This window comes from Mustela erminea, chromosome X, assembly GCF_009829155.1.
Source record: "Mustela erminea isolate mMusErm1 chromosome X, mMusErm1.Pri, whole genome shotgun sequence".
NCBI classification, from domain to species: domain Eukaryota; kingdom Metazoa; phylum Chordata; class Mammalia; order Carnivora; family Mustelidae; genus Mustela; species Mustela erminea.
Genome location: NC_045635.1, coordinates 62,628,873 through 62,652,585, shown reverse-complemented (window position 1 = coordinate 62,652,585; position 23,713 = coordinate 62,628,873). Strand labels below are relative to the sequence as shown.

The 23,713-nt window shown below is 36.4% G+C and overlaps 1 protein-coding gene across 2 annotated transcripts in view; it reads left to right on the top strand.

Annotated features, from left to right (window-relative positions):
* ZDHHC15 (zinc finger DHHC-type palmitoyltransferase 15) overlaps positions 1 to 8,963 on the top strand; it is a 192,731-nt gene extending 183,768 nt beyond the window's left edge. Inside the window, exon 13 of one of the 2 annotated variants that reach the window (XM_032329658.1) lies at positions 4,976 to 8,963. In XM_032329658.1, the coding sequence (XP_032185549.1) occupies positions 4,976 to 5,053 (78 nt within the window). In that variant the 3' untranslated portion in view covers positions 5,054 to 8,963. The remainder of the gene's footprint in view (positions 1 to 4,975) is intronic. The other variant, XM_032329659.1, reaches the window with a different exon arrangement.
* Positions 8,964 to 23,713: the final 14,750 nt, after the last annotated feature.

Here is a 23,713-nt window from a genome sequence, read left to right as displayed (position 1 = left end):
TTACTACAAAAATAACAGAACTGATTATAAACACCGATTTCAACTTTTCACAAAAAAACACAACTGAGTTTACATGTTTATGATCTCCAGCCTAAACTGGCTTGAAAAATCTTCACTACTTATTACTTACCAGTAGTTCTTTCCTCTATTAATCACAACTTCATACAGTTTCTCATATCACTCTTATCCATTATACTAAAAGTCCTAACATGAAGTAGCACTAGAAAAAGATATAAAGGCACTCTAGAAAAGAAAAAAACTATCCTGATTTGCAGATGGCTTGATTGTCTACATAGATAATTCAAAGAATCTATGAAAACTCTTAGAACTAATAAGTGAGTTTAGTTAGTTCACAGCAAATAAGATCAACACACCAAGCATCTATTGTGTTTCTATACACTAGTAATGTGCAATTGGGAAATGAAAATTAAAAGACACAGTACCACCTACAATAACTCCAGCAATTAAATAGCCAGATATAAATCTAACAAATCATATATAAGATCTGCATGCTGAAACTTTCAGAACACTGATGAAAAAGACTGAAGAAGTCCTAAATGAAGAAAGAAATATACTATGTTCATGAGTCAGAAGAATCAGTATAGTTAAGATTTTAGTGTTCCCCAAATTGGTAGACAGATTTAATGCAATCCCAATTAAAACTGTAGCAGGATTTTTGTAGATATAGACAATCTGATTCTAAAATTTATATGGAAAAGTGAGGGAACTAAAATTGCCAAAAAAGTTCTGAGGATGAAAACCAAAGCCAGAACACAAAATCTATCCAATTTTAAGACATAGTATAATTCCACAGTAGTCAAGACAGTGTGGTTTTGGCAAAAGGATAGACCCATAAACCCAATGGAACAGAATAAAAAGAAAAATACAGAAATAGGCCCACAGAAGGATGGTCTGTTGGTTTTTGCACAACGGTGTAATTCACTGGAGAAAATATAGTCTTTTCAACAAATGGTGCTAGAACAACTGGACATCACTACAATATGTACATTTCACAACATATAAAAACTTAATTCAAAATGGGTCATATAACAAAATGTAAAATGTAAGACTATAAAATGCTTAGATGTAGGAGAAACGTTTGTCACTTTGACTTAGGTTGTCACTTTGACTTAAGTTCTTAGATATGACATCAAAAGTAAAATACACAGAAGGAAAAATTTACAGTTTAGACTTGAACAAAATTTAAAATGTTTTCTCAAAAGAACGCTGTTAAGAAAATAAAAAGACAAGCCACTGACAGGGAGAAAATACTTGCAAAACATGTATCCGCTAAAGGACTTGTATCCAGACTATATGTAAAGTCCTGTAAAAGCTCAAAAATAAGAAAACAAACACAATAAAAATATTGGCAAAAGGTTTGAATGGACACCTCACCAGAAAAAGTGGAAATAAGCACAAAAAAGGATGCACAACATCACTAGCTTAGGAGAATGCAAATTAGAACTGCAAGAAGAATTCTTTACACTCATACTAGAATGGGTTTGTTTGCTTATTTGTTTATTTATTTATTTATTTATTTATTTATTTATTTATTTATGTGTGTTATGTTAGTCACCATACATACATCATTAGTTTTTGATGTAGTGTTTCATGATTCATTGTTCGTATATAACATCCAGTGCGCCATACCATCCGTGCCTCCTTAACACCTACTAAGGCTCACCCATCCCGCCACCCCCCTCCCTTCTAAAACTCTCCATTTCTTTCCTGACATCCATAGCATCTCATGGTTTGTCTCTCACTCTGATTTCTACTCCTTAATTTTTCCCTTCTCATAATGTCCTCTGTGCTATTCCTTTTGTTCCACAAATAAGTGGATCCATATGATAATTGACTTTGTCTGACTTATTTCACTTAGCAGAATCTTTTCCAGTTCCATCCAAGTTGATGCAAAAGTTGGGTATTCATCCTTTCTGATGGCTGAGTAATATTCCATTGTACATATGGACCACATCTTCTTTATCCATTTGTCTGTTGAAGGGCATCTTGGCTCTTTCCACATTTTGGCTATTGTGGACATTGCTTCTATGAACAGCAAGGCAAGAAACAACAAATGTTGGAGAAGTTGTGGAGAAAGAGGAATCCTCTTACACTGTTGGTGGGAATGCAAATTGGTGCGGCCACTTTGGAAAATGGTGTGGATGTTCCTCAAAAAACTTAAAAATAGAGCTACACTATGACCCAGAATGGGTAAATTTTTTAAAAAATAGTGATAATTCCAAGTGTTGACAGGGATGCAGAATAATAGGAATTCTACATTTCTGGTGGGAATGAACAATAGCACAGGTACCCTGGAAAACAGTTTGGCAGTTTGTTATAAAGTTTATTATAAAGTTAAATATAGTGCAATTGCTGGGTCATAGGGCAGTTCTATTTTCAACATTTTGAGGAATCTCCATGTTGTTTTCCAGAGTGGCTGCACCAGCTTGCATTCCCACCAACAGTGTAGGAGGGTTCCCCTTTCTCCGCATCCTCGCCAGCATCTGTCATTTCCTGACTTGTTGATTATTAAATATATATTTACTATATCACCCAGTAATCGCATCTTGAATATTTCCCCTAGAATAATGAAAACCAGTGTTCATACAAAATTAGTATATGAAAATAATAGCTGTATTCTATCTGAGATGGTGGTTACAAGATTAAATGCAAAGTATAAAAGTTCATAGTACACATATATACACACAATAACATATTATATATACACATACACACTCACACCACACACACAGAGATAGAGAGAGAGAGAAAGAGACAACTTACTGAATGTGTTTCTCCAACCCAGGACTCTTTCCTGAACTTCAGACCTGAATCACCAAGTGCCTTTCAACTTCTCCCATCTGAAACCTTTTTCCTATTTTGTTCCCACTCCTTTATCTCCCACCCACATCCAGTTAATCACCAAGGTGTGTTGACTGTGTTTCCTAAATATCTCTGGAAGCTGTGAACTTTTTTATACCGATGACCATGATCCCAGATCATGTGTCCCCTGTATTGCTGTAGTAGCCTCTTAACTGGTTTCCCTGCCTCCATTCTTACCCCTTGTCCAATCCATTCTCCATATCACAACTAGAATGATGTTAAAAACTCAAATCTGTATAGTGACTTTCATTAGCCTCAGCATAGTCTGAACTCCTTAACACAATTTACAGGCCCTTTCATGATCTGGTCCTTGTTCATGTCTCCCATAATTCTCAACTCCAAAGCTTCCTCTCCACTAGTTTTATCCCTACACCCTATGCTTGAACCACACTCTACTGCTTTCAATCCCTAAAACACACCCCTGCTCTTTTCCATGATTGGGATGCTTTCTTAGCAGCCTCCCACCTCCTCCATTCCACTATCCTTCATCTGGTTGTATAATATTTATTTTCCAGGTTTCAGCTTCCACATCATTTACTCAGGGTACATCACTGACTAACCTACATAGCTGAGCTCTATGTCCATTCTGGACATAGTGTTATGTCTCATAATAACATGAGCACACTTTTATTCTGTTATAATAATTTATTTACATGTCGAAACTGAAAAGATTGTAAGCGCTTTGAGGGCAGGGACTATGTATTCTTTACATTTTAGTGCCAGTCCCTAAGACAATACCTGGCATATGGTAAGTATTCAACAAATATTTGTTGAATGAATGATGAGAAGGAGGGAGAATGATAAACAGTCTCTGAAATTATAGGTCATTATTTTTCTTTATTCTTCTCTATATTTTTCAGTTATTCTATGATGAATATGAATTGCTTTTATAATAAATGCACTAGAATTAATTTTAAAGGTACATTAAACATAACAAGAAAAAACAGTGAAGAAATGAAAATCACCTATAATTCCACCACCTAAGGATAACTTATGTTAATATTTTGTTGTATCCCTTCCAGCATTTTCTTTGAATATATTTTTTAAACATTGAGATCATATTGTGTTCAGTTTCGAATTCTGCATTTTCATGAATGCCAATAGTAATTTCTTATTATATTAAGGCACTGCTGCTAATTTAATCAGTTTCCTACTTTCCAACATTAAGATTTTTTTTTTTATTTCCAGCATAACAGTATTCATTATTTTGCACCACACCCCGTGCTTCATGCAATCCATGCCCTCTATAATACCCACCACCTGGTACCCCAACCTCCCACCCCCCGTCCCTTCAAAACCCTCAGATTGTTTTTCAGAGTCCATAGTCTCTCATGGTTCACCTCCGCTTCCAATTTCCCCCAACTCCCTTTTTATCCAATTTTTCACTATTATGAATAAGGTCATCAATAATGTCATTGGATATTAATCTTTTTTCTCACTTATTATCATTTTCATAAGATAGAATCCTAGAAGCAAAGTTACTGGTATGAACTTAATTTCAAAGACTCTTAAAATATATAGCTGAATTGTTTTCCAAAAAGCTTATACTAATAAGAGTTACTTCAGCTACTTCAGTGCCTACGATATGCCAGATTTGATTCAGGTTGACTTTACTGTGCTTATTTTACAGATGAAGAAACTAAGGTCCATTGATGTTACTTGTCCAGAGTCACAGAGATAACAAGTAGCAAAGCTAGGATTCAAATTCAGAATTACCCACTTTCAAAGATCACGTTATTTTCTTGTGAATTTCAAACAATAAATATTTTGTGCTATCAATTATATATTTACTTAAGAAAATGTGGAAAATACAAGTAGAATGTAAAGAAAATAAAAATAAATTAACCTGTGAACCCACCACTTTGAACAGTTTTAGCATATTTCCTCAGGTTTTTGTTCCAGATCCAATTTCTGGGTTAAAAATAATTATAACATTGTATATATAATTTTTCATCCTGCTCTTTTCACTTAGCATTTTTCAATGTTAACTGAATAAACATAATTTTAATGGTTGCATATTGTCAATGGATGTTACTGTGTGGGTATTTACAGTTGTTCAGCTCATCTGTGAATTTCTTTTTTTCATTCCCAGGACCCTCCATCTCCCATGAGGCTTACAGAATTCAATGTTGGGAACCATTTTAATCTTCAAAATAAGTCACCATGGTGAATTGAAAGCTTCACAATTCACAAGCATTCCATCAAATACTTGCTGTGCAGATAGATGTTGCAGGACTTTACAAGTTATTTAATTTACTAACTGAACTCATCAATCTGGTAGCAATTAATTCAAGCCAGTCTTCCTCTTTTTCTTCATTTTACCTCCCCAATCTGTAAAAACCTACAGGTAACATATATACCTTTCCAGAGGCTCTTTGTGTTCCTCTTCACAGGTAAAGAGGAATTCAAAAGACTTCCATGTAGTTCCTAACTTCCCTGAAAAGACTGTTAATTATATTTATAGGGTCTTTGTGGTATCAAGGGAAATCAGACTGTTTGCTGCTTGTGTGCCTGTGCATTTATAAGCATGCATATGTGCAGCATATTTACACAAAATTCTGCTGTGGTGTTGTGAAATCAAGGTTTAAAAAAATCCAAGGTTTTTATTCAGTCCTACTTTTTTCCCTAAATAGCAATTTAAATATTTGCTGGGCTGTGAACACCATCCCTATATCAGGTATCTAAAAGCCAAGAGGCATAATCAACACACAATAATCAAGGTCCTCAAACTGGAAATTGAACAACAATGCAAAACCTGTTCTCTGTCATAAATGTGTGATGTTCCTGAAAGCCCCACAGCTAATAGGGAAGATCAGATCAGATTTCAACTTTATTAAACATAAGTATTGGTGTTTTAAAGACTTTTAATGTCAGGCTGTAGTAAAATTCTGTAGTTACTTTTATTATTTTCTCTGCTACTTAGCTTTATTTTTGCCTATATGAATTGTTCTTAGGATGAAAAAAACCTATAACCCTAAGTTATGCACCATAGATTTTGTTAAGGAGCTTAAGGGTAATTTTCAGGTTTAATTATAATACTGGTCATACGGTAACGTTTCAAAGTTGAAATTAGCCTAAGGATTAGCACTTGAGATCTATGTTTTCATAGCAGGGGTTAGTGTAGAGATAATGATAACCTAATAGTAATATGCCAATACTTTCTTTCTTCTTTTTTTTTTTTTAGCTTTAGTGGTAGTTGAACCATTAAGACAGTTTACATTCATTTCCCCATTTATTTATAATCAGCCTTTCTTTTAGTCCTAGTGCCTGAATCAACGAGAATGAACACTAATGCTGAGTCTTTATAATATATAACAATAATACCTAAGAGCATTAATGGTTTTCATTTATCAGCCATTGTTCTAGTGCCCAGCTGCCAGCAATAGAAGTCCCAGCTCTTTCGGAAATTAGTGAGAGTGAGAGGTATTTCACAGATTTCAAGAATTGAACTCTTAGGACATTAGGTTTACTAAGGAATCTCCACTAAAACCTTTTTGAGTAAAAGAAAATTTGCCTACCAGAAACTATTTGGTGTTCAGGTCCCAGCGGAGCTGAGAAAGTGAACAATTCAGCTATTTAAAGAAACAAAAAATCTGTTCACTTGGATCCTCTAGGTGATTTGGGGCCAGGTAAGACTTTTAGCATAAATTAAATGCATTGTGCCAGCATTTCATTTGAGAGAATACTAGACATGACAAAATCTGTTAGGGTCAGGGACTATTTCTCAAGCTCAGATGCTAAGAAGCAATGTAGAAGACTATACACACCAGGTTTCACAAATGAAATCATGTATGTTCAGGTGGGAAGATTTTTTCCCCTTCCTCTCTCTCTCTCCAAAACACTGTCTGGTTTAGGTTTTTCTTGAAAGCTTATTTAGTCATTCACATGGTCTTATGATGGACAAACCTTGCGTTTTACTCATATAGTAATACACCTTTCTCTAAAGATAGAGCTATTACTTAACTCTACAGCCAGTGGGCCTCAAAGAAATCCTTTCCTTTCCCATCTATACTTTTCTGCGAAGGGTTTAGGCAGGGTAGCTTCTAACTATGATTCAAAGTCAGGAAGGAATCAATAACTTTTTTGATGTCTAGAGTGTATCAACACTTGGCACTGATACAAATCAGGTTATAAAAGACTTGGTCAAGAAACTACAGGGAAGCACTGGAAGGGTAAAGCTCAGGAGAACTATAATGCAAAGCTGATTGTTTAATGTCTTACAGATTTACATCATCTTCAGAAGGCCAAATAAATCAGTTTTAAGTGGGGGTGGGGGGTTGGAGAAAGAAACCTTATTCCTATCTCAGCACCTTTATTTCACTAGTTTATAGACTCTGATAATACCCCTATCCATACATAATTCAGTATTGACTACTCTACATATGCTTCCCCCCAACTGACTGACTATTGATTGACAGAGAGGCTCATTCAATAATTAGTGTATTCTGACCTGGCTCCATTGCCTGTTTTCCTTGGGGCCCTGTCAAATAACCTCTGTGGGATCTCATTCCCCAACTTTTGGTACCCATACTCACCTTTTGCAAAATAAGACACTCATTGTTAGGATCCTACAACTGAAAGGTGCTATGTAACTCGCTAGTGCTCTTATAAGTCTTTCATTGAAGGACTGGAATGAAAACTTGAACCATAACAGTATTTCTAAACAAAACAGTATGCTCCATTTTTTCTTCCATGCTCTCATTGCTGACTTGTTCTTGCAAAGTTTAGGTTACTTTAAGTTCTTCAATTCATTCCAACAATGTTCTTGAAATAGAAATCATTTTCTGTATAGTACATCTGGAAAAGGTGAGGGCAAAAAAATAACGAGGTGACTTCCAAAAGCACATAGCTGTCTGGAGCAGACCTCGGTTATCATGTCCAGTGCACTGTTAGGCTGACTTGGCTTCCCAGTACTAGAATTATTGGGGAACAACTTAGAACATTGAGATCACCTTGGGCGGATCACATTTCAGAAAAGCTCCACTTTGTCCAAAATCTAAAAGTATGCAATTAAGCAACTGTTATTTTCTATGTGATACAAATGTTACATGTCTTTCCCACACTGGTCCCATGTAGCACATGTATTTCACACTATGTGACATCAGCCAGTGCCATTCTCTCCTCTAGTACCCATAGAGCCCAATCTCAGGGCTGTCTTTGCCAGGGAAAATAATGTGCTTCCCTATGTTTATGCCAAATTGCACAAAGTGTTGTCATTGAGGTTAATGGAGATTAAGCACAATTCCAAGCAGGTATGTTTTAAGAATATTGAATGTACATTACTGTGACATGCACCTGAAATTTAACATGGCCCCAATTCATAGGAATGTAACAGTCATGCAAAGCCTATCCCTTTTACTTCTCATCACACATATGTTTCTACATACAAGTATGCATACACATGTACAACACACACTGCCCCCAAAACAGGCTGCTTGGTCATCAGGAGCAAATACTTCAAAGGAATGATTCTTTGTCCTCTCCTTTTAGAAAAAAAGTCCAACACCCACTACAAATGAAGAACACTCCATTTATTCGTTCTAAAACCTCTACTCCCAGAGTAGCTATGGTACTTGGTGCAAAAGACAAAATTGTTAGACCCTTTCACAAGTCCTACATTCTTAGAAAATTCATGCATTCCATCCAGTCAGTAGGAAATGACTTATGAGGTATGGTACATCTGCATTTCATTAACTTTAATTGTTAATGAATTAATTACCATATTAAGTATGAATTGTACCATATTAATGAATTGTACCAATTAATCAATTGTACCATATTAATGAATTGTACCAATTAATGAATTGTACCATATTAAGTTGTAGTCTTTTGAATGCAGGGGTTATGTAATATAATAATGAAGAGGTGGCTCCTAAAAGCATGCAATCAACAGCTGTTTGTTTCCCCAGAAGGGCTAGAGCTGTGTCCTGCACAGTGTTTGAAACTATTAAATTTGTTCTTTGTAGTGGGCTGGTATGTGGCCATCAGCAGAATGAGTTAAACTGGACAATGAATGCAATATATCAGGAAGCAGATTTTTAGTAGGGAATGGAATTAAAGATGGCAAAAAAAAAAAAAAAGCCAATAAGATAAGGCGCATTCAAAGAATGATTGCTGTCACCCTGCTGGCTAAATCAGCAAAGAGACACAGAAGGAAAGCTGGTACTTAGTCTTGGTAATATATTAAATGTATTGGAGAGCCAGAATATGAAAGGCACTTGGACCCTCTGCAGTTAAGCTGAACTTGCCAATTTGCTATAACTTTTTTTCCCACCAATCTGCTCAAATTATTGTATATGGTATTCTTAAAATCATGTGTCTTGCTATAGAAACACCTGCAAATACTAATAAACTTTATCTTCCTATGTCCTTTATTAAAAGAATATGCATAAAATTGTTGTTTCTTTTGTATATTATAGTTTTGTTAAACAATGTTGGCAAAGCTTAAAATTTCAGACCACTTTAATGGAAGTTTCTATACATCTGCTTTCACAGGATTTTGGTAGAGTTTATTTACTTCCAGGTTGATTGGTATGTGTGTTATGTGGACTCTTCTGTAACATACGTAACTAAACAGCCCCCATCCCTGTGCTCGGTAATTCTTATGTTCCTACATGGGTATGAGTTGGGAACTTAGCAGCACTGGCTTTTAGGTAGAAAGCAGACTAGTCTAAATGGTACTTGATCATATTTTGTCTCTGCTCAGCCTCACATCTTTTGCTCTTTTGTTGTGGTAAGTAAAAAGAAAAAGAAAGAACTTATGTGACTAAGGGTGATGTGAAATCTGGTTTATTTTTTTCCTTACACTGAAGACTATGTTTATTATTCTCCAGATGCTTGTCACCTGAAAAAAGAACACAATGGTCCTGAAAAAAGAACACAGTGGTGCACTTTCTCCTAAATTATAGATTACCCTCAGAGAAATAGTTGAAGAGACCCTCATTAAGTAAGTCCCAAGTAAAGTTTCCCTCAATAGGTGTACCATCTGCACAAAAATATCTTTTCAGCAAAATGAAGAAAAAGCCTCCCAGTTAGCCAGAAAGAAGGCATAAGTCATTGAAAAATGCAAAGTATTGAAAGCTGAAGTTTGGAACAGTCATTGCTGACCTCAACTAAATAATAATGGAGAACATGAATTACTTGAGAGAAGCCCAGCCCATAGAGGTCAGGACTAACACAAAACTAGAAAAAAGTCTTTTAATCCAATTAAAATATAAAGTAAGTTATAAATGTAATTATAAAATAGTACCTTATCTTAGGTAAAGACCTCAAACATCTCAGCTGAAAATCCCATTTCATTTATTCTAAGGCATCAGCTACAAACAGCTTATATTTGCATCACACACAGTGTAAAAAAATTCAAATACTGCAAACAAAAGACAATTAATTTCTTTCTAGATTAATAAAGGAGGAGACCTTATAAGATTCCTATACAAGAATCTTATTTGAATAGAGGTTACTAAGAAAAAGGCATAGATGAATAAAGAAATTTTATTGATACAAGGAAATGTATAAACATATTGACAGAAATGTGTTTGTACAGAAATGTGTAAACATATTGATATGCATTTTCTTAATGTTATAAACAAACTTTTCAAATTTTCTCTCCATATGCAGGAACATTAAAAACTAATCAATTTCACTTTGAATATTAGAATATTCATTCTCACACAGTAGTTTAATGTTTCAGTATTTAGACTTCCAGCTTTATGGGATGGAGAAGTTATGACAGTAAAAAGTACAGTTTAAGCAAATTTTTAAAAATCTTTGTATATGTTTATGATTTGGAAAGAAATTTTACTCTAACCTTAACTGAAGTATTCAATCAGTTTTGCAAACTAGGGTAGTTTTAGACCCAGATCCTGACAGTGCTGACAAGTTCTAAAATAAACCTGGTTGTGGCATAGAAGAATTTCAATAAAAATAAAATGCAAGACATACAAATGGCTATCAGACACATGAAAAAATGTTCATCATCACTAGCCATCAGGGAGATTCAAATTAAAACCACATTGAGATACCACCTTACACCAGTTAGAATGGCCAAAATTAGCAAGACAGGAAACAACGTGTGTTGGAGAGGATGTGGAGAAAGGGGAACCCTCTTCCACTGTTGGTGGGAATGCAAATTGGTGCAGCCACTTTGGAGAACAGTGTGGAGATTCCTCAAGAAATTAAAAATTAAAAAAAAAAAGAAATTAAAAATAACCTTCCCTATGACCCTGCAATTGCACTCCTGGGTATTTACCCCAAAGATACAGATGTCGTGAAAAGAAGGGCCATCTGTACCCCAATGTTTATAGCAGCAATGGCCACGGTCGCCAAACTGTGGAAAGAACCAAGATGCCCTTCAATGGACGAATGGATAAGGAAGATGTGGTCCATATACACTATGGAGTATTATGCCTCCATCAGAAAGGACGAATACCCAACTTTTGTAGCAACATGGACGGGACTGGAAGAGATCATGCTGCCAATCTAACAGCCAAAGTCATCAGAAACAATTTTGCCTTCATATGGCTGTTTTCAAAGAATGTGGACCTTACAATCCTAGTTTAAAATTAACACACTGCATTTTTATTAAGTCTTTCAATTGTACCTAATCTAGCTTTTAAAACCACTTCTTCATGATAATAATTCTCACTGCCATGAGATATCATCTCTGTTTTTAAATTATTTTTAGTATAGTTGACATATAATGTTAATTTTAGATGTTCAATGAAGTGATTCAACTTCTCCATATGTTGTGCTCTGCTTATGACAAGTGTAGCTACCGACTGTTACTGTACAAGACTATTACAATGTCATTGACTATATTTTCTATATCTGTGTCTTTTATGCCCATGACTTATTCATTCCATAACTAGAAGCATATATCTCTCTCTCCCCTTTACCAATTTTGGATACCCCCATCCCACTTCACTCTGGCAACCATCAGTTCTCTATATTTATAGGTCTGAGTCTGCTTTTTGTCTGTTTGTTCCTCATTTGTTTTGTTTTTTAGATTCCACATATGAGTGAAATCATATGGTATTTGTCCTCCTTAGTCTGAATTATTTCACTGAGCATAATAAGCGCTAGGTCCATCCATGTTGTTACAAATGGAAAAATCTCAGCTTTTTATGGCTAAGTAATATTCCATTATGTATATCCACTCCTTCTTCATCTATCATCGGATGTGTAGATTGTTTCCATATCCTGGCTATTGTAAATGTTCCCTCAGTAAACAAGGGTGCATATGTATTTCTAAATTAGTGATCTAGTCTTTGGGTTAAAAACCAATTAATGAGGGCGCCTGGGTGGCTCAATTGGTTAAGTGACTGCCTTCCGCTCAGGTCACAATCCTGGAGTCCTGGGATCAAGTCCCACATCAGGTTCCCTGCTCGGCAGGGAGTCTGCTTCTCCCGCTGACCATGCTCTTTTTCCTCTCCACTCATGCTCTTTTTCTCTCTCTCATTCTCTCTCTCTCTCTCAAATAATAAATAATAAATAAATAAATCTTTTTTAAAAACCAGTTACTGAAATTATTGGATCAACATAATATTTCTATTTTTAATTTTTTGAGGAACGGCCATACTGTTTTCTACAGTGGCTTCAGCAATTTACATTTCCACCAGTAGTGCATGAGGGTTCCTTTTCTTCCACATCCTTGTCAACACTTGTTGTTTCTTGTGTTTTTTTTTTTAATTATTTTACCCATTCTGACAGGTGTGAGGTGATATTTCATTGTGGTTTTGATTTTCATTTCCCTGATGATTAGTAAAGTTGAGCATCTTTTCATGTGTCTGTTGGACATCTGTATGTCTGTTTTGGAAGAATGTTCATGTCCTCAGCACATTTTTCAATTGGATTGTTTGTTTATTTGTGTGTTGACCTATATACATTCTATATATATATATATAGGACATAAACCCCTAATCAGATACATAGGGATTTGCAAATATCTTCTCCCATTCATTAGGTTGGCTTTTTGTTTTGTTGATGGTTTCCTTCACTGTGGAAAAGCTTTTTATTTTAATGTAGCTCCAAAATTTTAGTTTTGCTTTTATATCCTTTGTCTTAGGATACATATCTAGAAAAATGATGCTGTAGCCAATGTCAGAGAAATTACTGTCTATGGTTCTCTTTTGGGAGTTTTATGGTTTCAGGTCTCACATTGAGGTCTTTAATCCATTTTGAGTTTATTTTTATGTGTAATGTTAGATAGTAGTCCAGTTTATTCTTTTGTAGGTAGCTGTCCAGTTTTCCCAACATCATTTATTGAAGACTTTTTCTCTATTGTGTATTTTTGCCTCCTTTGTCATAGATTAATTGAACATAAAATCATTGGTTTATTTCTGATTCTGTTCTATTCCATGGATCTATGTGTCTGTTTTTGTGCCAGTACCGTACTGTTTTGATTACTGCAGTATATCTTGAAATCCAGAATTGTTATACCTACAGCTTTTTTCTTTTTTCCTCAAAATTGCTTTGACTAGTCAGGGTCTTTTGTGGTTCTATACAAGTTTGGGGATTATTTGTTCTAGTTCTGTGAAAAATGTTGTTGGTATTCTGATAAGAATTGCACTGAATCTATAGATTTCTTTGGGAAATATGGAAGTTTTAACAATATATGTTTTCCTGATATTTGAACATGGAATATCTTTCCATTTGCTTGTGCCATCTTCAACTTTTTTCATCCGTGTTTTATAGTTTTCAGAGTATAGGCTATTCACCTCCTTGGTTAAGTTTATTCCTAAATATTTTATTCTTTTTGGTGCAATTGTAAATTAAATTGTTTTCTTCACTTCTCTGCTGCTTTATTTTTACTGCATAGAAACACTACTGATTTCTGGGTATTGATATTGTATCCTGAAATTATACGGAATTCATATATTACTTCTCATGGTTTTCTGGTGGATTATTTTGGTTTTTCTATGTATAGTATCAGGTCATCTGCAAATAGTGACAGCTTGAATTCTTCCTTACCAGTATGGATGCTTATTTCTTTTTCTTGTCTGATTGCTGTGGCTAGGACTTCCAATATTATATTGAATAAAAGTGGCCTTGTTTTCTTGATTTTAGAGAAAAACTCTGTCTTTCATAATCAAGTATGTTAGCTATGGGTTTTTCATATATTTATTGTGTTGTGGTATACTTCTTCCAAACCCACTTTGTTGGGAGTTTTTATCATGAACAGATGTTGAATTTCTCAAATGCTTTGGGGACATCAATTGAGATGATCATATGACTTTATCCATTTTATTTTTGTGGTGTATCACATTGATTGGTTTGCAAATATTGAACCATCCTTGCATCCCTGGAATTAATACTACTTGACTTTGGTGAATGATCCTTTATTGTTGAGTGCAATTTGATATTTTTGTTGAGGATTTTTGCATCTGTGTTTATCAGGGATACTTGCTTGTAGTCTTATTTATTGTGTTGTCATTATCTGGTTTTGGTATGAGAGTAATGCTGGCCCTATAAAATATTTGGAAGTTTTTCTTCCTGTTCTATTTTTTCTTAAATAGTTTGAGGAGAATAATTAGTAACTCTTTAAGTGTTTGGTAGAACTTATTGGTGACCCCATCTGATCCTGGACTTTTATTTTTTGGTAGTGTTTTGACTACTGATTCAATTTTGTTACTGGTAATTGGTCTGTTATCTTTTCTATTTATTCCTGATTCACTTTTGGAAGATTATATGTTTACAGGAATTTATTCTTTTTTTTTTTCTAGTTTGTCCAGTTTGTTGCCCTGTAGTTTTTCATAGTATTCCCTGACAATCTTTTGTATTTCTGTGGTGTTAGTTGTTTTTATTTCTGAATTTATTTACTTGACTCCTTTCTCTTTTTTCTTGATGAGTCTGGTTAAGGATTAATTTTGTTTATCTTTATAAAAAACCAGCTCTTGATTTCAGTGATACTTGTCTATTGTTCTTTTAGTCTCTATAGCATTTATTTCTCCTCCAACCTTTTTTATTTACTTATTTTGATTCACCTTGGGCTTTGTTTGTTCTTCTTTTTCTAGCCCCTTTAGGTGTAAGGTTAGATTGTTTATTTGTTTTTTTGTTTGTTTGTTTGTTTCATGAGGTAGGTCTATACTGCTTTATATTTCCCTGTTAGAGCTCCTTTCATGGCATCCTAAAAATATTAGTCCATTTTGTTTACATTTTTGTCTTTATGTGTTTTTAATTTTTTTAATTTAAATTCAATTTAGTTAACATACAGTGTATTATTAATTTCAGGGGGTAGAACTTAGTGATTAATCAGTTGCATATAACACCCAGTGCTCATTCCATCAAGTGCCCTCCTTTTTGCCCATCACTCAGTTACCCCACCACCCACTCATCTCCTTTCCCGCAACTGACACTTTATTTCCTATAGTTAAAAGTCTCTTATGGTTTTTCTTTCTCTCTTTTTATCTTATTTATTTTCTTTCCCTTCCCCTATGTTCATATGATTTGTTTCTTAAATTCCACATTTTAATATCTTCTTTGATTTCTTTATTGATCCATTTGTTGATTAGTTACCATGTACTTTAGCCTCCACATATTTATGTTTTGTCCAGTTGTTTTTTTCTTGTGATTTATTTCTAGGTTCATACTGCTGTGGCAATAAAAGATTCATGGTATAATTTTAACCTTAAATTTTTTTAGTCTGTTTTGTGGCCAAACATATGATCTCTGCTTTCTTATTGATTTTTTGCCTGGATAATTTATCTATCCATCTATCTATCATTTATTTATCTATTGATGTAAGTGGAGTATTAATTTCCCATTTTATTTATTGCATTTCTCTCTTTATGTCCATTAATGTTTACTTTATGTATTTAGGTGCCTCTATGTTGGGTGCATAGATATTTACAATTGTTATATCCTTTTGTTGGATTGATCTCTTTATCACTATGTAATACCTTTCTTTTTCGCTTGGTCCTGTCTTTATTTTAAACTCTGTTTCCTCTGATATAATTATTGTTACCCTACCCTTTCTTTTCTCTTCTATTTCCTTGTTAAATGTTTTTTTCACTCCTTCACTTTCAATCTGTAAGTGTCTTTAGGTCAAGGTATGTTTCTACCCTCTTTATCTGTAACATTTGACATTTTAACTATTATGTGTCATGGTATGGCCCTCCTTGGTTCATCTTGTTTGGAACTCTGTGATTCTTGAACCTGGGTATGTATTTCCCTCCCTGGCTTAGAGACATTTTCACCTATTGTTTCTTCAAAGAAGTTTTCTGCCCCATTCTCTCTTCTTATCCTGGGACTCCTATAATGTGAATGTTTGTTTCCTTGATATTATCCAAAATGGCCCTTAACCTATCCTCATTTTAAAAAATTATTTTATCTTTTTGTTGTGAACTACTCTGTCTTGCAGATCACTGATACATTCTTCTGCATCCAGTCATCTGTTGATTCCCTCTAGTGTATTTCATTATTTCATTTATTGTGTTCAGCTCTGGTTCTTTTTCATATTTCTCTATTTTTATCAAAGGTCTCACAGAGTTCTTCCACTCTTCTTACAACCAGGTGTACATCATTAAGATCATTAAGATCTAAAGACTATTCTTTATCAGACATATTACTTATCTCCATTTCAATTAGTTTTTTTTCCCTTAAGTTTTATCTTTTTCTTTGTTTTGGAGCATATTCCTCTAATTCCCCATTTTAGTTCACTTTGTTTCTATGGATTAGGTGAAATAGGCACTTCATCTAACTTGAAGGAATGGTCTTGTGTATGGTCGTTTCCCATGGAGACTGCATGTGTTTGATGAATTTTGCTGGCTGGCTGAAACTGTAGCTCACATGGCCTGGTGGTCTAGAGATCACCACACAGTTGGCATCTGGCCAAATAACTAAAGCAAATGTTGGTACAGGCCAGGGGGTCCTAGGGTTCTAAGTGCTGAAGGCACCCTAGCAGGATAGGTGAAGCTAAAATGGGTGCAGTCCAGGGGATCATGAGTCACTCTGTGCCATGGGCACCCAGTCAGGCCAACTAAGGCTGAAGTGGATGCTGGTCAGGTTGTCCCAGGTTTCTTTACCTGGCATGAAAGCAAAAGGTGAAATGGGTGCAATCTCTGGTGCCTCGGGGTTCTCTACATAGGAAGGGAGATCCCTAGGGTCTCTGTTCAGTGGGTTCCCTGGCAGTGAAGCTGCAAATAAAGTAGGTACAAGCAAGCTTGTTTCAAGGCCCTTAACTAAAAGGGAAATTTAGCAGGATAGCTGAAGCTGAACTGGGTGTAAACCAGGGTTTCCAGGACTCCCACATACAGGATGCTCTAAAGGGGCAACAGGACCTGAGGTGGGAGACAGGTCATAAGGTCTTGGGGTACTCTGTAGTGGGCACCCTAAAATGACAGCCAAAGCTAAAGGGGGCATGGACCACTGTGATCTCTGGGCTTGCCATGTGAAATGTTCCCTGGAAGGACATATGAATCTGAATTGATTCTATACTGTGTTCTTTTGGGGCTCTCCACACTGTGGGTAACATGGCAATATAGCTTAAAGTGAACTGGATACATGCTGGGTGTCTCAGGGTGCTCAGCTATATGGGGTGCCTTGACTGCATTACTGGTGCTAAGCCTGATATGGGCAAGTGTGTTCTGGGGTGCTCATGCAGGCTGGCTACATCCTTGTTTATTTTCTGTTTAGAAGGTATCACCATTTATTTAATTAGCATGTCTTTAGGTCTAAAGTGAGTCTCTCATAGATGGGTCATTTCTCTATCCATTCTGACACCCTATGTATTTTGGTTGGAGTGTTTAGGGCATTTACATTCAGAATAATTATTGATAGATACGTACTCAATGACATTTACTACTTGTTTTGCTATTATTTCTCAAGATATTCTCTGATCCTTTCTTATCTTTATCACTTTTTGACTTTCTTTTCCACTCAGAGTCCCCCTTAATATTTTTTGCAAGGCTGGCCTAGTGGTCACGATGTCCTTTAATTTTTGTTTGTCTGGGAAACTCTTTATCTGTCCTTCTATTCTGAATGATAGTCTTGTTGGATAGGGCATTATTGGCTGCAGATTTCCCTTCTTCAGCACTTTGAATATACCATGCCACTCTCTTCTGTCTTGCCTACTTTCTTTTGGAAATCTCCAGGTATCCTGGGTCTTCCCTTATAAGCTGAGGACTTATTTTTTCTTGCTACTTTTAAGATTTTTTTTTCTTTATCAGTATATTTTGCAAATTTAATAACAGTATATGTCAGTATTGTCCTGCTTGTGTTGATTTTGATGGGAGTTCTCAGTTCCTCCTGAATCTGGATGTCTGTTTCCTTTCCCAGATTAGGGAAGTTTTCAGCTTTTAGTTCCCCAAATATTTTCTATCCCATTTTCTTTCTCTTCTTCTGACTTGATAATATAAATGTTATTACATTTGATGGAGTCAGTGAGTTCCCTAAGTGAATTCTCCTGTAGCATAAGTCTTCTTTCTCTCTTTCATTCAGCTTCATTATTTCCCATTATTTTGTCTTCTATATCACTAATTCCTCTTCTTCACCCTACTGTTCACTGTAGGTGTACTGTTTCCAATCTCATTTATTACATTCTTCATTTCTGATTGATTCTTTTTTAACTCCTTTATCTCTGCAATAAGAGTCTCATTGATGTCTTCCATTTTTTCGAGCCCAGTGAGTAGCCTTGTGATTTTTCCTTGAAATTCCCCATCAGGCGTGTTACTTATATCTGTTTCACTTAGATATCTGGCTGTGGCCTTATCTTGTTCTCTCATTTGGTATGAATTCCTTCATCTTGGGATTTTTGTCTAAGTCTCTACCTTCTTCTGTGTTTTACAAAAGCCAGTTATGTCTCCTTCTCTTGAAAGTAATAACTTCATGAAGAAGAGGCCATGTAGTGTCTAGGGCCTGACACTGTAAGAAGTGTCTCTAATGTATGCTGGATGCACTCTGCTGTTGTGTTTTGGCTACTCTCTCCTTCAGGCCAGTCATCTGCAGAGATTCTCCTTGCTTTCAGTTGGCAATGTTGGGTACTTAACCAGACTATGGTGAGCTTTAACTAGGTGTGATATTTAACTAGGTTTTAACTAGGTCTGCTTGCTAAGTGAGATCTGATGCTACTTCCACCAGAACTGAGGCCCCGCAGAAAATGCTGGTCTGGAGATATGGTGTGAAAAAGGGTTTCTGTTGGTCTTCTTGGGAAGGGGTCCATATCACTGGGACTGGGGCAAGCTTGACTGAGAAGGGCAGTCCCCCCAGAGTGCAGGGATGTGGAAGTTGGTGTAAGCAAGCTAGACAGCCAGTTTCAGCACTGCAGTGCTTCCCACAGGTGGCTCTATGTTTATGCTAAGGGTCAGGGGAGGAAAATGGTGCCAGCCAACTCTTTTGTCCCTGTAGAGGCATCTCTGTGAAAGCTGCCTCTCAAGGAAGCACTCCAAGAAGAGTGAATAATCTCACCCTTGTATCCCAACTGCTTTTCAGGTCACTGTTTCCATGCTGTCTGCTTCTGGCTTGTTTACTTGCCTTCTTCCCAGCAGGACAATACCCTCAGGGTTCTATTTCAATGTGGCCCACTGACCTTTTAAATTCCATGCTTTAAGCCCTGTTGTTTGGCAGAACTCTTGAAATTCAGTCCCTATTGTTTTCCTTGCCAATGGCTTTCAAAAATGTTCTCCTGTGTATCCCCATGTGCTCTACTCTCTCTCATTCTTTGCAACCATGATTCCCTCCCTTCTACAGCACTCATGATCCATTTCTCCTCAAAACAACATATCCATATTTCCTTTTTTGATGTGTTTTCTCTTCCTGTAGTTGCAGAATTTGTTGTGTCTGTCTTTGGGTTGATTACTGGAGTATTTAGAATGATTTGATAGTTATCTAGTTATCTAGTTGTTTTCATGGGAGGAGACAAGCCCAAGGTCCTCCTGCTCTGCCACCATTTCTCCAGCCCCTCTCAGCTAGATCCAAAGCAGATTTCATTCAAGAGTTTCTTGAGCACTCTGCACTGGGCATTGTTTAGCAAGCCATCTGAGGACAAAGTGGTATGGGCCTGATGAGGTCTAGGATGTTTTGGTAGAAAGGCTGGAGCTGTAGTGAGTGGTAACCAGACAAATCCCACTGTGCACCACACTGTGGCCACCTTAGACAATAGATGGGACTGCTGCATGCTAGGTGCCTAAGACGGAGGGGGCAGTCAAGTTAGGATGTCCAGACTGCATTGGTCTGTGCTTTCAAGATGGAGGAGGAGTGTTGACTTTGTACCACCTTGGACTGGAACTGTATCCCCTCCCACCCAGAAAGAGTTCAGGCAGTTCCCTAGCTGTTTATTTCTAGGAATGGCTCATTTATATACTAGTTGTTCTTTTAAACCACAGCTTTGTTCCTGTGCCCCAGTGTATCTAGAGCTAAAGTGGGCTAGGATCTGAGGCTTGATGAAATGGCAAGCCAGCTATTGTATCTGGACCCTGCTCTGCTTTGTGCTTTCAAGGTAGAAGGGAAACATAAACTGTTGCTCTCTCCAGTCCCTCTGACCCAGAGACACATCCAGCAGTTCCTCTGCCATCTGACCAATTTCTAGGGCTGGCTCCTTTAAAAAAAATCAGTTAATTAATATATAGTGTATTATTAGTTTCTGAGGTAGAGTTCAGTGAGTCATCAGTTGCATATAATATCCAGTGAAATCTTACCATTTGCAATGACATGGATGGAACTAGAGGGTATTATGCTAAGCAAAATAAGTCAATCCAGGCCGGCTCTTTTATAAACCAGATGCTCTTTCAAACTGTCTTTTTTTTTTTCTCTTCCCCAAGGCAGATGAATCTGTTCCCAAACCTTTAATACTATCTTTCCCAACTACAGCTCAGTGTCAGGTGTGGAAGTTCCCGTTGTTACCATGTATTTGTCTCTCTTACTGTTCCACTTTCCTGATCTCTCTTTTGTCATGCATAAGCTGTTCCATCAGTCCTTATTTCTTTATCAGAAGGAACTTCAATATAAGTAGGTGTAATTTTGTATATTCCATGGAGAAGGTGAATTCAGGTCTTCCTACAGTACCACCTTGGACTGGAACTGTATCAATATTTTTTAAAGGTCACTGAACAGGGGCGCCTGGGTGGCTCAGTGGGTTAAGCCACTGCCTTTGGCTCAAGTCATGATCTCAGGGTCCTGGGATCGAGCCCCGAATTGGGCTATCTGCTCGGCAGGGAGCCTGTATCCCCCGCTCTTTCTGCCTGCCTCTCTGCCTACTTGTGATCTCTCTCTCTGTTAAATAAAGAAAATTTTTAAAAATCTTTAAAAAAATAAAGGTCACTAAACAAATGGACTACTAGAGTCTTCAAAGAAAAAAAAACCATGGTGTTATAGACAGAACTGTTCCACTTCCAAATTCATAGTTTGAAATCCTAATGGTATTTGAAAATAGGCTTATAAAGAGGTAGGTAAGGTGAAATGGGGGCATAAGGGTGGCTATCTAATTTAATAGCACTGCTGTCCTATGGAGATGAATAGATACCAGACATGCATGTGCCTAGAGGAAAGGCCATGTGAGGGTTCAGAAGGAAGTCTTTAAGCCAGGAAGAGAGGTATCACCAATAACCAACACTTCCAGCACCCTATTCTTGGACTTCCTTCTTTCAGAATTGTGAGAAAGCAAATTTCTGTTATTCAAGCCACCCAGTCTGTGAAATATTGTTATGGCTGCCTGAGCAGACTACTATACCTGAGAAGGGGGAGAATCTCACTTTCAGACTTGCCATATTATAATATTCTAATGTCCATCTTTTTTTTAAGATTTTATATATTTATCTATTGTCCATCTTTAAAGGAATATCACAAGCTATATAAAATGCCAGAAAACTGTGGCCCAAAGGAAAAAATAAAATGACAGAAACAGACCCTGAAAAATTTGCCTTTGGTGATGTGTCTAGGAAGAAGTTGCTGTAGTTGTGGTCGAAGAGGTTGCTGCCTGTGTTCTCCTTAAGGATTTAATGGATTCCTGTCTCACATTGAGGTCTTTCATCCATTTTGAGTCTATTTTTGTGTGTGGTGTATGGAAATGGTCCAGTTTCATTCTTCTGCATGTAGTTCTGCATGTAGTTTTCCCAACACCACTTACTGAAGAGACTATCTTTTTTCCACTGGATATTCTTTCCTGGTTTGTTGAAGATTAGTTGACCATAGATTTGAGACTCCATTTCTGAGTTCTCTATTCAATTGATCTATGTGTGCCAGTACCATACTGTCTTGATGATTGCAGCTTTGTAATAGAGCATGAAGTCTGGAATTGTGATGCCACCAACTTTGGCTATCTTTTCAACATTCCTCTTGCTATTCATAGTCTTTTATGGTTTTATACAAATTTTAGGATTACTTGTTCCATTTCTTTGAAAAAATTGATAGTATTTTGACAGAGATTGCATTGAATGTGTAGATTGCTCTAGGTAGCATAGACATTTTCACAATATTTGTTTTTCCATTTCTTTGAATATTCCTCAATTTTGTTTATGAGTATTCTACAGTTTTCTGAATACAGATTCTTTGCCTCTTTGGTTAGGTTTATTCCTAGCTATCTTATGGTTTTGGGTGCAATTGTGAGTGAGATCGACTCCTTAATATCTCTTTCTTCTGTCTTATTGTTGGTGTATAGAAATGAAACTGATTTCTTTGCATTGATTTTATATCCTGCCACTTTACTGGATTCCTGTTTGAGTTCTAGCCACTTTGAGGTGGAGTCTATATGTGGGTTTTCCACATAAATTATTATCATCTGCAAAGAGAGTTTGACTTCTTCTTTGCAGATTTGAATGCCTTTTATTTCTTTTTGTTGTCTGATTGCTGAGGCTAGGACTTCTAGTACTATGTTGAACAGCAGTGGTGATAGTGGCCATCCCTACCGTGTTCCTTACCTTAGGGGAAAAGCTCTCAGTTTTCCCCCATTGAAAATGATATTCACTGTGGGTTTTTCATAGATGACTTTGATGATATTGAGGTATCACCTATGTACCCTCTATCCCTACACTGGGAAAAGTTTTAATCAAGAAAGCATGCTATACTTTGTCAAATACTTTTTCTGAATCTATTCAGAGTGTCATATAGTTCTTGTTCTTTATTTTATTAATGTACTATATCACATTGATTTGCGGATGTTGACCCAAACTTGCAGCCCAGGAATAAATCCCACTTGGTTTTTGTGAATAATCCTTTTAATGTACTGTTGGATCCTATTGGCTAGTATTTTGGTGAGAATTTTTGCATCCATGTTCATCAGGGATATTGGTCTGTAATACTCTGTTATGGTGGGGTCTTATTCTAGTTTTGGGATCAAGGTAATGCTGGCCTCATAGAATGAATCTGGAAGTTTTCCTTCCATTTCTAATTTTTGGAACAGTTTCAGGAGAATAGGTATTAGTTCTTCTTTAAATGCTTGGTAGAATTCCCCTGGGAAGCCATCTGGCCCTGGGCTCTTGTTTGGTGGGAGATTTTTGATTACTGTTTCAATTTACTTGCTGGTTTTGTGTCTTGTTTTGGTTTTCTATTTCTTTCTGGTTCAGTTTTGATTGTTTATACGCCTCTTAGAATGTATCTGTTTCTTCCACGTTATCTAATTTGTTGGCATATAGTTGCTCTTAATATGTTCTTTTGTTTGTATTTCTTTGGTGTTGGTTGTGATCTCTCCTCTTTCGTTCATGATTTTATTTATTTGGGTCCTTTCTCTTTTCTTTTTGATAAGTTTGGCCAGGGATTTATCAATCTTATTAATTCTTTCTAAGAACCAGCTCCTAGTTTCATTGATCTGTTCTACTGTTCTTTTGGTTTCTATTTCATTGATTTCTGTTCTGATCTTTATTATTTCTCTTCTCCTGCTGGGCTTAGGCTTTATTTCCCCTTC